Source organism: Xiphophorus maculatus, chromosome 10 (genome assembly GCF_002775205.1).
Source record: "Xiphophorus maculatus strain JP 163 A chromosome 10, X_maculatus-5.0-male, whole genome shotgun sequence".
NCBI lineage: Eukaryota > Metazoa > Chordata > Actinopteri > Cyprinodontiformes > Poeciliidae > Xiphophorus > Xiphophorus maculatus.
In genome coordinates, this window is record NC_036452.1 from 9214931 (window position 1) to 9226726 (window position 11796).

The 11796-nt window shown below is 37.8% G+C and overlaps 1 protein-coding gene across 1 annotated transcript; it reads right to left on the minus strand.

Moving 5' to 3' along the window:
- Window positions 1–5913: 5913 nt before the first annotated feature.
- Window positions 5914–11625, minus strand: dcakd (dephospho-CoA kinase domain containing). The gene is made up of 5 exons (XM_005794608.3): window positions 11319–11625; window positions 10256–10368; window positions 9585–9788; window positions 8410–8497; window positions 5914–7302 (listed from the first exon to the last, which is right to left on the minus strand). The coding sequence occupies exons 2-5, from the start codon at window positions 10365–10367 to the stop codon at window positions 7017–7019; spliced, it is 690 nt and encodes a 229-aa protein (XP_005794665.1). The 5' UTR covers window position 10368; window positions 11319–11625; the 3' UTR covers window positions 5914–7016.
- Between the last annotated feature and the right edge of the window lie 171 nt (window positions 11626–11796).

Below are 11796 nucleotides of genomic sequence, written 5' to 3' on the forward strand. Positions count from 1 at the left end.
AAATCTTGAAACTACATCCACAGGAACCAGAAACTTACGCCTCATTTTCAGTGAGATGTAATACACTAGTCAGTGCTGTTCTGTGTGCTATTTCGTGGTCCAATATATTCAGGACGTTTCCACCATTGGACTCTCTCTGGGCAGACAGAGTTAAACCCAAACACCTAATGCACTAGCATGTCTCATGCTTGTAGTAAGCAGTGACGTTTTTCTGTCATCCGGTCACTGGACAGTGTTGTGTGGCGCCAGTAGCTGCATCCTAACTGTATCATTGTTCTATGGACCTACAACTGAAGGCTGTCATTCCTGGCCCAGGAAGGAATATTGTCATACGGGTCGGTTACAGGCTGTTTTCACAATGGAAGCAGACGATGTACCGAAACACACCCACCCATCCCGTACAAGGCATTTTTAGAGGTCCATAATTATCTTCATGATTTCTTGCTTGATTTCTGTAGATTTTGTCAGTATTGGTGCATGCAAATAAGATTTGTGACATGTTTATAAAATTACAAAACAGATAAAAAGGCTGTTGTTGGAATTAAATTCCAAGAAAGCATGGACTTAAGAGAGTGTACTGTAGTTTATTACAAGTTTTCAAAAAAACTCAATGAAGAACAGCTTATTTGATGGCTAGAGGGGTAAATAACTTCAAATTGTGTTGTACCTGTTTAGGTTTTGCATTGTCTTCTTTCATTTTATGTTTCTGCTTAGCAATTTGTATATAAGAAGTTATATGTTTTAGGATTTGTATATATTGCAATGATTTATGAATAGCAGTTATGTTCAACGTGATGTGAGCATGATGTGTCTTCATGTACCTTTTAAGTCAAGTAATTGAATTATAAAAAATCTATTAAATCTTTCCTAAGATGGCGCACCAGAAAGTACTGTACTGAAGGTGCTATGTAAATATTGTTTTCTATTTTACAGAGTTACATGAATTTGAAACCTTTTTTAAAAAACGTCCTTACATTTTTCTTTAACAAATCATTTTGCTTACAAGAATCCATAAAAAGAAATACCATCCTCCAGCTCAGTATGGGATCTGCTTTGGGACCACAGTGTGTTTAGAATAAACAGAGAACACAACATTTGATGCTCCAAAAACTGATGTTACCTGATGCATGTGCAGCGCAAAAGGTGGAGATGCACTGAATTAATCACCTTGCATTATGGCAGAGGCACGGCTGCATGTGTGCACACATTACCCCGTGTCCCCTGTGCTCCTTGAGAGAACGTGACATCGTGCAGCAATCTCCCCTCCCTCTCCTACCCGTGATCAGGCTTGATAAGGGCCCTGTCCACTGTGTCAGTGACTCAATACCAACGGCCTTGTTCCCTCATGTTCCTGACTGAGCCGGGCTAACGCATGCGGACAGGTTGAGTCATGTTGCTGGAGATGCTCCGCTGGCGTGTTGCCTGTCTCTTCACCTCACCGCGGCCTCGTGGATGCAGCCTGACATTAGACTATGGAAGTGCTGCGAGTGTCCCTTTCCCCAGTATGACACTAGATGCCAGAGTTCAGGAGCACTGCAGTTGCTGTAGTTTCTCAGGCTAGTTTATTCTACTTGTTGGTGTCGAGATGCATTTGGGGCTTTTGTGTGAAGGGAGAGGATGCACATGTTTCGTAATTTCTTCTTGTTTTTAACTGCTTTGGCAAACCTGCAAACTCTAGATAATTTAAAGAAAATTTAATTGCCTAAAAATACAATGATTCTTCAAGGAATTGAGTCTTCAAGCTCAACTAATAAGATGCTTTCATCGTTGTCACAGTGAAAGGTAAAAACAGATGCAGCTTCTAAAAGGATGTCTTCCAACATTGCTTTATTTAACTCAATCCATAATTTCTGACAGGTTTTCCTGCCCGTATTTATAGTCATAAAAATTTAATGACTATAAATACTCTTCCTGTACAAAGTCAAATTGTGAATTTGGGGGATGTAAAAATCTCTAAAAGATGGTTTTTAATTACAAAACATCCAAATGAAACAAAGACAGCACGGTTTATTAATTTATGATTTAGAAAAGAATCCCTCAGCATAATGTGGCCTCCGCCATGTTTCCTCATGAGGTGGGGCGTTTTAAAGTTGTGCCACAGCTTTTCCATCATGTGAACATTGAACAGTCCTTGTGAGATTTTCAAAACATGGATACCGTTTTAGTACCTAATCCTGCTTCAAGTTAATAAAATCAAATTAAGACACACTAATATCTATTGTTATAAAGTAGAAAAACATGGAAACAACTGATATGTGTTTTAAATATTTCACATTTGCCCATTTTTTGTATTGATGTTTGTGACTGAAATATTTCTGTCTTTTTCTTCCATTAACCTTTCTGATGACGCTTTTAGATTAAACTGTTTTAGTTTATTTCACCATTTTGACCAGAGCTCCCTGCAAGAAGAGATGATGCAACATTATAACTGAAGGCTTTATTTGTAATATGCATTGCTCCATCTGAACTTCCACAACAGCGTTAGTTGGAAAATAATTTCAGTGGTCCAGTGTATAATTACTAAAGGCAAGAACTATATTTTCCTCCTACAATAATTGGGGACAGTACAGTTCTAATTCTGATAAAAAATTACATTAATTAAAGTGAAAACCACTAGGTACTTGCTTCATATGTCTAAGAGAAAAGTCTTAGTTAAATAAATAAATCTAATAATCCTTTTAACAGCACTGGAGGTGAACAAGGTGCTCATGTCCAAAAACAACAATTACAGCTGTGCCTCATCTAAAGTTAGTAGCTAAATAATTACTGAATTTACGGCATCAACATGATTGTAGATTAACTCACTCAGTGATCCTCTACCCTGCTCCTCAATATGCAGTATCCTGCATATTTTAGATATGTCCCTGCTCCACCATTACTGATGCAAATGGTTGAATTTAATCCTCAGCATGCCACCAAGTGCTGCACAAGCCTGTTAATCACCCATTCTCCCAGTCCATCACGCCACCACTCATGCAGGGCCATGGGTACTTGATGGCAGAAGGTAATCTACCTGTATAAAAATACCGTGACTAGGACAGAATTTTTAAAGTTTGATAAAACTGATCAGCGATAAAAAAGCTTTTGTTTCTTTTAAAGGTCCTTTATAATAGCAGGTTAGTTTCCTTACATCTGAGACTTCCACCAATACAAATTTTGGTTATTTCTGCCACTATTTACTCAGTAATAAAACAGAATATTTTCTAAAACAAGAGCTAAATCACTGGTGGTGTCACTATGATGGATTCTGAAAACATACAATCCTCTGGACCATTGGAGTTTTGCCTAAAAACTAACCTCCTCAATCAGGATCCAAAGTCAAAGTACAAACACTTCAGTTAGATCATGCTGTAGCAATTAGATAATGTACAAAGCTACATTGCATTATTGTTTGGCAGTGATATAAGCATGAGAGATGATGAAAACCCACTCAGACAAGAGATTACAAAATGTTGACACCGCATGGTGCCATAGGCCAACTCTGAACGTGACAGTGACATTATGCAAGCATTTACCCCCTGCCATTAGTAAATTATTTGGTTTGTTCCTAGAAAAGACCCATTACAGACTCTAAAGCAGCGGGACATCCTTTACACTGTGATACAATGGATCTTTAAAGTTTTCTCCTCCTCTTAGCTTAACACCTTCAGAATTAAACCCACTTTACATTCAGATCGAGGCATCAACGCCCATCTTTCCCTAAAGCAGTCACACTAGCTGGTGCATAAATATAGTCTGTTTTTCACACTCCGTTTCTGGTCTTTGTCTGAGCAAGAGATGGATGAGCAGCTGTCTGCTTGCTAAACCAAGTAAATCACAAGGATCAGGATGTATTACTATATGCTGTTCTGTTCAAAATAACAGTACTTTGTTTTAAAAATGTGGATAAAACTCAACATGTTTGTAATAGCTTTAATTTCCATACCTGGAAATGCATTGTACTCTAAAGAGAACATGATGAAAAATTTATCTGATTTGTTCTCGCTATGCCGACAGGAAATCTAAATTTTTCCTCTAAAACGCCCACATTTACTGAATAAACTGATCAGTTCTTAAAGATTTAACTTTTGTTTGAGTCATTCTACTAATATCTAGTCTTTAAACTGCTGCAGATTGACATCTGTGCTGTGATTCTTGAATAAATTGTTTCACTATTTCTTGGTTAAAATTCAGTACCGGCATGTTTAATGTCCCCTCACGAGTTTCCTATTGGATTAAAGTCTGGGCCGCCCACTCCATAAAGTTCATTTCTGGCTCATTGATGTAAATACTATCCTGACTACTCTTAAACCATTTGTTTGGCAGCATTTTGGGTTTCCAGCTGGGACCATAAGTGCAACAGGGTGACGGGTAAGACACAAAAAATGTGAGTCCGCCAAGTTGTTTAGATGCAGGAACCATTGCTACAGCTACCGCTGGATGGATGACTAAGGGTACATTAAGCTACATGCATAGTCAAAAAACTGTCTGTCATAAGGTCTGAAGAGATTAAATTAAATCAGAAAAAGAAAGATCAGTTTGTTGAATTTGTGGCAAAATATGTAAAATGCAGAATAAAGGTCTGTTTGAAGCATAATTTGACCTTTTAAGTTTTCTTGAACGTAATATTAAAGTTTAATGAACTGGAAACTTTTGAGAATCTAGTTTTGGGGATTTTTAATTGAGGTTATTCCAAGCTCTTAAGGAAAGTAGGGGACATTAAATCCAAATGTGCCACATTCAGGGTTCCTATTGGGGAATCCCATGTGTGTCACCGCGGCAACAGAGGACCCTTTGGTGGACAGCAATGGTGATTGAAGTCGTCAAGCGGAAAAAGCAAAGAAGCAAACAAAGATTTATGCGTGACAAAAAAAGCAAAACCATAATACATCTGTGGGGCAGGAGGGTGAGGGAGGATTACGTTGTTTTTTTTTTAAAGCAGGTATATGTGTGTATGTATGAATAAAAAAGGCCTTGTTTGTGGAATTGTGTGATTTATGCTGCCAGTCTTATTATGCATTCTTCCATGTGATTTTTGTCTTCTCTGTATGTGTCCAAGCTCAGATGACTGCCCCCGCATGCCTCAGCCCAAGTCAGCTTGCATTAACGCAGCGGCGTCTTGATTAAAAACAGCAAGCAGACCAAAGATGGCTTCAGATGGAGCCAAGTGAGCCACATAGACTGGTTGATCCTCTGTGCCAGAATGATGCAGCCGTACCTGCCTGTGGGCCTGAATTTTCATATCCAGGCTCTCAATGTGGACAACAGCAAGGACATCATTCACATGTGTCCACTAAATTCAGCTGTGTGTTTTCCTGAAGAGTCGTCACTTACACATCCTCCTGTTGGAAACAATTACTGAAGAATGCCCTGTCCTTAGAAGCCATAAAAGTTGACTGAAGGTTGATGTGCTTTATGTTAAGAGAGATGAAGTAATTTGTCAGCTGAAGTTCATAAGCTCTGATGAGGTTAGGAATGTTGCAAGTAAGAATAACAGGGATGGAGTGGATCACAACCAATATCTGAGTAGAATTTTACATTTATGAATTATTTTGTTCACTTTTGTGACATCAAACTCACTAGTTTGTGCTACTTAGCATAGGTAAATATTTACTTTTTTTGGACCATTGGATTTTACATGCGTTCATTTCTAGGGTTTCAGTGTCAAGTTAAGAATTTAGGTGTAAAATATGAATATTTGCTACTCTCTGATTTAACTTCTTGTTCTAAGAACACAACAATGGATTGTTTTTTGTTTTTTTTACATTACATTGAAACTTTTCCCATCCCTAAATGATAGTTCAATACCAAAGAATAAATACTGACACTTCAAAATCTCTCACTCAAACACTTTAAAAACTAGCAAAACAATTAGCATCCTAGCTTAACTCTTCCAATCAAATATTAAAAATAATAATGTACATGAAATAATAGTGCTTTTTATATATATATAAAAAAAACCACTGTGGAAATAAGATTTTAAATGGTCATCATTTTGGTAAGCTTTTTTCTTGCACATCTCAACTGCAAGAGCTAAAGTCATTTGTGAACGTTGTACATTTTTGTAGGCAGAACAACACCGGCCACTAGGCGGAGCACCTCACGTTTTAGCTTCAACTTCCAAGTTCTCTTTGGGTATCCAGCATTAACACACGGGCTTCTGTTAAAACACAAGAACAACCAAATGCACTGAGACATTTTTACAGTGGTGTGGTCTGTTATATTTAAGTTACACATATGAGGTTACAAACATTTTAGTTACAAGTGTGCAAAAACAAAATAAGATTACAGATTTTTACTTCAGCAGAGAACATATGAAGTGTAAGAAAATACAGTGATAAATGTGAAATCTGTTAATTCCTACTGTTCCCAGTGAAGAAAAAAACGGATTGTCAATTACATTCTGCCAAATATACCATCATTATACAATCACTACATGTTCTGATTTAACCTGAACCATTTTAACTATGTTACATATGCATCACCTTGAAGTTTCTTTGCTCTTTAATATAATTTCCACTTTAAAAACATACTTTTGGTGGGGGGCTAGCACCAACATTTAGCTAAAAATATAAAGTGAGTTAGTGCCAAATTAATGACAACTTAAAATCTGGATTAAAAGGTAGCAGCTATTAAAAGATACGTTTATTTTCAAATGAAAACATCATCTACTGTCCAATTTGAATAATTAAACATGTTTTAAAAAGGGGGTGAACGTTTTGGTTGTTTTGCATTCATAGCAAAATTATTTTTACGCTAAGCTTAAGAGATTCTACTTCATCAACTTCACTGTTTAGTCTTGCTGAGAAAAGCCAGAACAAACTGCCTTCTTTGCACTAAGCCCTATTTGTCAGAGAGTTTTTCTAGGTCTGTGTAACTGTCAACATGAAGCGCCACACTGCTGCGCTGTTAGTGGTAGGTGCTGTGAAACTAATTTCACAGAAAACCGCATCAGTACTTTCGACTTGCCTTTACTCGACTCTAATCGCAGCTTCACATTTTAGACTTGTTCTTCTCATCCTCCTCTGTTTCTTTTGTTAGGACAACAGCAGCTTGGCCGCGTACAGCAGCATTCCACTCAGACCAGCGGTGGCAGCGACGGCGATCACCCTCACTAAGAGGAAGTCCATGGAGTCCTCCAGCTTCGTGTGGAGCCGCAGGACCTGCCTGTGGGTGTCCTCTCGGCTGCCTGAGTTCTCAATGACATGGTTGGCCAAGCCGCGCTTCTCGTTGAGCGGCATCTGCGCTGCCACGCGCTGCTCGGCCTGCTCCTGGGTCAGGTTGTCCCTCTGCATGAGGCGCTGGAGCTGGGTCGCAGGGTCACTATAGAGGGTTACAGATTTCCTCTTAAAGATCACTCCCATTTCTGCTTTTGCAACAAAATGTTGAAGATCAAACAAATAACCTGATATCCAATAAAGATAAGCTGATTAATTACAAAAGAAATGTTTAAATTTTGCACACTTGCATTTAAAACTGTAAACCTCTCTCGCTACGTCTGCCATTAACTGAGGTTCCATTACAAATGTGCGCAAAACTGTTATTTTGCTAATGTTGGGGGGAAACAAAACCCAATTGCGGTGAAGAAACGCAATTAAAATCACACGCAAGTAAGTTTGCTCATGCAATAAGTCATAATAAAAGATGCTACACCATTATCATCTTCCTGCCACTTCCTGTGGTTTTTTTCATCTTTTCTACCAGCAGTAACATCCGGTTTTTGATCACGTGATTAGTGTGATGTGAAAAGATTTCAATACAGCATCATTCTAGCACACAATTTTTTTTTAATCAAAGAAAGTTTTTTCGACATGGACATGTTTCCATTAATCAAGTCTATTTTCATTATTCCAATTTGCACACTTTTATGGACCATAGAAGTCCAGCTCTTGTTACAAGAACAAAAATCTCAGATTTGAAATGAAACAAATCTTTAAATAGGGGGCGCTGTGAAGAATAAACTAGACCTGTCCTTTACACCAGGGAAATGAAAGGCACATTTTTGGATGAATTTTAAGGCGTCTTCAGATTTGGATAGCCTAAGTCACATTGCTGTAACTTCAATGGGCTTCAAATGTGGTGCGTCTCCGATTTTGGACACACCCTGGTTGTGTCTCCTGAAATTTAAACCCACCTTTCCAAAACTTTTGAATGCCGTTTATCACCGTTAATTTATAAATTAACAAAGAAAGTGATTTAGAAAAAACAGCATGTTGTTAAAGACGTTCTTTTAATAAGTAAATGAAAACTGCCTTTTGTGTTAACTTAAAAAGTTTGGTGATCTGAAATATTTAGGCTTAACAAAACAGCGAGCAAGAGCTTACGGCTCAGGACCAGCACGGCTAACAACGGGTTTAATGTGACTGTTGAATTCAAACCTTAAAATATCTGAAGCTTTCAAATGCGAAGCCAGTTTAGGAGGGATCTTACCAGTAAACTACCACGGTGTGGTTCAAAAACTTGGTGAGACGTCTGGTTTCAAACAGGAGGGGAACATCCAAGACCACATATCGGTAACCTGGGGAGTCATTATGGATCAGAAATGATTAATATAAGCATATTTCCACTCTGAATGCAAACCAGAGCAGAGTACAGCAAGATACTAATAAATCTGGATGATTCAAGTAGAAAAAAAAAGGAAATCCATTAGTCTGTTCTTCTGAATTTGAATATTACTTTAGAGTAATAAAATCAATAAACCAATTTTTATTACAAAAATGTTTTGTCTTGGTCTCCACACGCTGCTGATTTGACAGCTTTCCAAGAGACAATCACTGACACAGTAAACAATGAGGGTAAGCCATAAAATTAGCTGCTCACAAAGTGCTCAATAGAAGCTTTTTACTGGAAAGTTCAGTGGAAGAAAGAAAGTGGTTGGGAAGAAAAAAGGACCACAAATAAGGGCAGTGCGACTTTTTTTTTTTCCGAACCCCACTGAGAGTCAACGGAGTCTTGTCAAAATGAAGCTGAGAGACAACAGAGGTGACACACTTCACGCAGACAGAGACCTGACCAGGTACTCAGAGCGTTTACGTCACACAATGTGGAAAAACTTTTCAATAATTTCTGTTTTATTTCTTCTTTTTTTTTTTTAAATGTCTTATGTCATTCGCATACTTTTTCAATAAACAGGATTTTCAGAAAAGTTATTCCTTAAATGAGAACCAGCAACAAAAAGCAAGCAACACGTCACAAACAGTAAACGCTTTAGACACCTGTTTATTATTCAGACATAAACAGAGCAGCAATACGTTTTTTTTTACTTTATAAAGATTTAGTTTTTTTTCCCCGTTACATATAGATTTCAAATGCATCTTATTTTGTTAACTCACAGGCAGCTGACATTTCTGGAAGCTGCTTGTGAGTTAAATTAGGTTTTACGTATTCATTAGCTGGAAGCCAGGATCATCAAAATGCACAGAAAAAAACACTAGAGATGCATCACTCTGTAACATCCGAGACATGCATTTTTTAGATGTATATTTTTAAAATATAGACATTTTAAGGTAAATTACATATATATTATAATTTATAGAGATGCATCTGTACAGTGATTTATTTATTTTTGTTTGTAAATTCCAAAATGAGACACAAACCATCCTCACCTCTCAGGAAGTAGAATATGATCTCTTTGAGCATCGCTTTGTGAATCTCGGGGTGTGTGATGGAGTTTAGCAGCCTCCTCTTCTCTTCATGGGCAAAGATGATTTGGCCGAGCTTCTGCCGGTCAATCTGCCCGTTCTCCAGCAGAACCTCGTGCCCAAAGTGGTAGACGATCCGGGAGTAGGCAGGAGTGTGTGGCTCCACGACTGATATAAAGGACGAAGATGAAACTTTTGGTCATGCTGTCACAAGATTAACCAGGTAAAACAGCTCATTTATTACATACATGCTTAAAATATTAAAGAAATAACCAGAGTGGTAAATTAAACATGAGCGGTAGCAGAGTAAACACTACAGGGGTGGGATTTTATACAATTTTGCAACAGATTCATCACTTGCTTGTAGTTATATAATTTGCATAATCCCTCGTTTTATTTCATACACACAGCAACACACTCCTCTCCCACTTCTGTAACCTTTATAATCTTCTCTACATAACTAAGACATCATCCCTGGAGTCAGCGGAGACATCCTTCATGATTCATAACGCTCTATCCAAGCATTTGTCTTAATGAATTCATTTTATTTGAGAGAAAGTGGCCTGAAGAAGACTTCCAGAGGATGACACGACTGGTTGATATTGAGCAAACAGAGCAAGAGACACTGACTCTACCTTTCCTGGCCACCACATCTGCATCTATAATGGGGCAGCCGAGCTCCCGTAGCATTGAGGAAACCGCGCTTTTCCCCGAGGCGATCCCCCCGGTCAGTCCCACCAGGAACATCCTGAGGAACACACACAGAAAGGTGCATTCACGATTAACAACAATCTGCGCTTTTCTTTTGGCAATTTTGAAATTAAACCTCTAAAATTAATTTAAACATAAAAGAGACCTTAAAGATTAGGTTTATATTTAAATGGATTGCAGATTGCATCCAACTGTTCAGGAATAAAACAGAAAAACCCCCAGAAACTATACCAGGGTAAAGATGTAGCACATTGCCCTGAACACAGCCTCTCGTTTGTGAAATATGATGGTGGTAGCATCATGCTGTGAGAATGCTTTTATTCATCAGTGATAGTGAAGGAAACATGTAAATATTACCTTCAAAGCCTTTTAAATGACCTAAAGAAATTGACATTTTGAAAATCTCGGCCCTCATAGACATTTTAATTCATGAGAAATTGGGAGGCTGGATGGGAAAATAATTATAAATACCAGATTTTAAAAATGTAACATGTTAACAGCCATGTTAACATGCATTGTACTGTAAAAACACAGGCCTTCAAGTAACATTGAAAAAAGGTGCATGTTTCCTCAAACTAAAAAAAACAGAAAGTACCTAAAAAGAATATCAGTACTTCAACATAAAATATCCATCCAAGAAATTATTCAAATTCAAATTTTTACTATAATATCAGACAAAAAAAATCCTCAAAATACCAACATATCTGTTTTCAGTGTCTATTCAACACGCCCCCTGATGGAAAAGAAGAGAAACACATATTAAGTACCATGTCGCTTCTGCATAACTGGTTAACTGGTTTTACTGGTCCAAACATTGTTATAAACCAAGTTAATCTCGAGTGAATACGAAGTTAAAACCGTGAAGAATCTGAACTGCTCAGAGAGAGACTACAATTAATCGCTTTCTCAATGACTGCTTACAGACCCATTGATAATAAATCACAACCGTTACGTCAGTCAACATGTCTCATTCTTTTTAATGTTTACCTTTTTCAAAGTTAGAGAATCGTCGAATCAGTTGCGGTTCAGCAGAAATCCGGGGAGGGTCACGGTGCTGCAGCATTAAAAACAGCCAGGAATGCTAATAGGCTAACGTTAGCAACAGTGTTTATCAGGTTAAAACGACCACAAACATCCGACCAAACGACACAGTCGTCATTTTTGAAATAATGCAGTCGGAGCTGAAGACGAACAAACAGGTTGGAGGTAGATCTATAGTGCGATACCGCTGGTTTTATATTCTAACTTGCACCCTATTTAGTGCTAGCAATGTAGCCTATTAGTTTTCCCAGGGCAACCTAAATATGACCCCGGGCTTTCTTCCTGTATCAATATTAGTTCCGGCTGTCCTAAATTGAGGCGCTTGTTCTTAAATAAATTAAAATAATATTTATACATTAGCTTTTAGACTAAATTAAGAATTTGTAGATTAAACGCAAAACACTAATAAGATTAGTTTAATTAT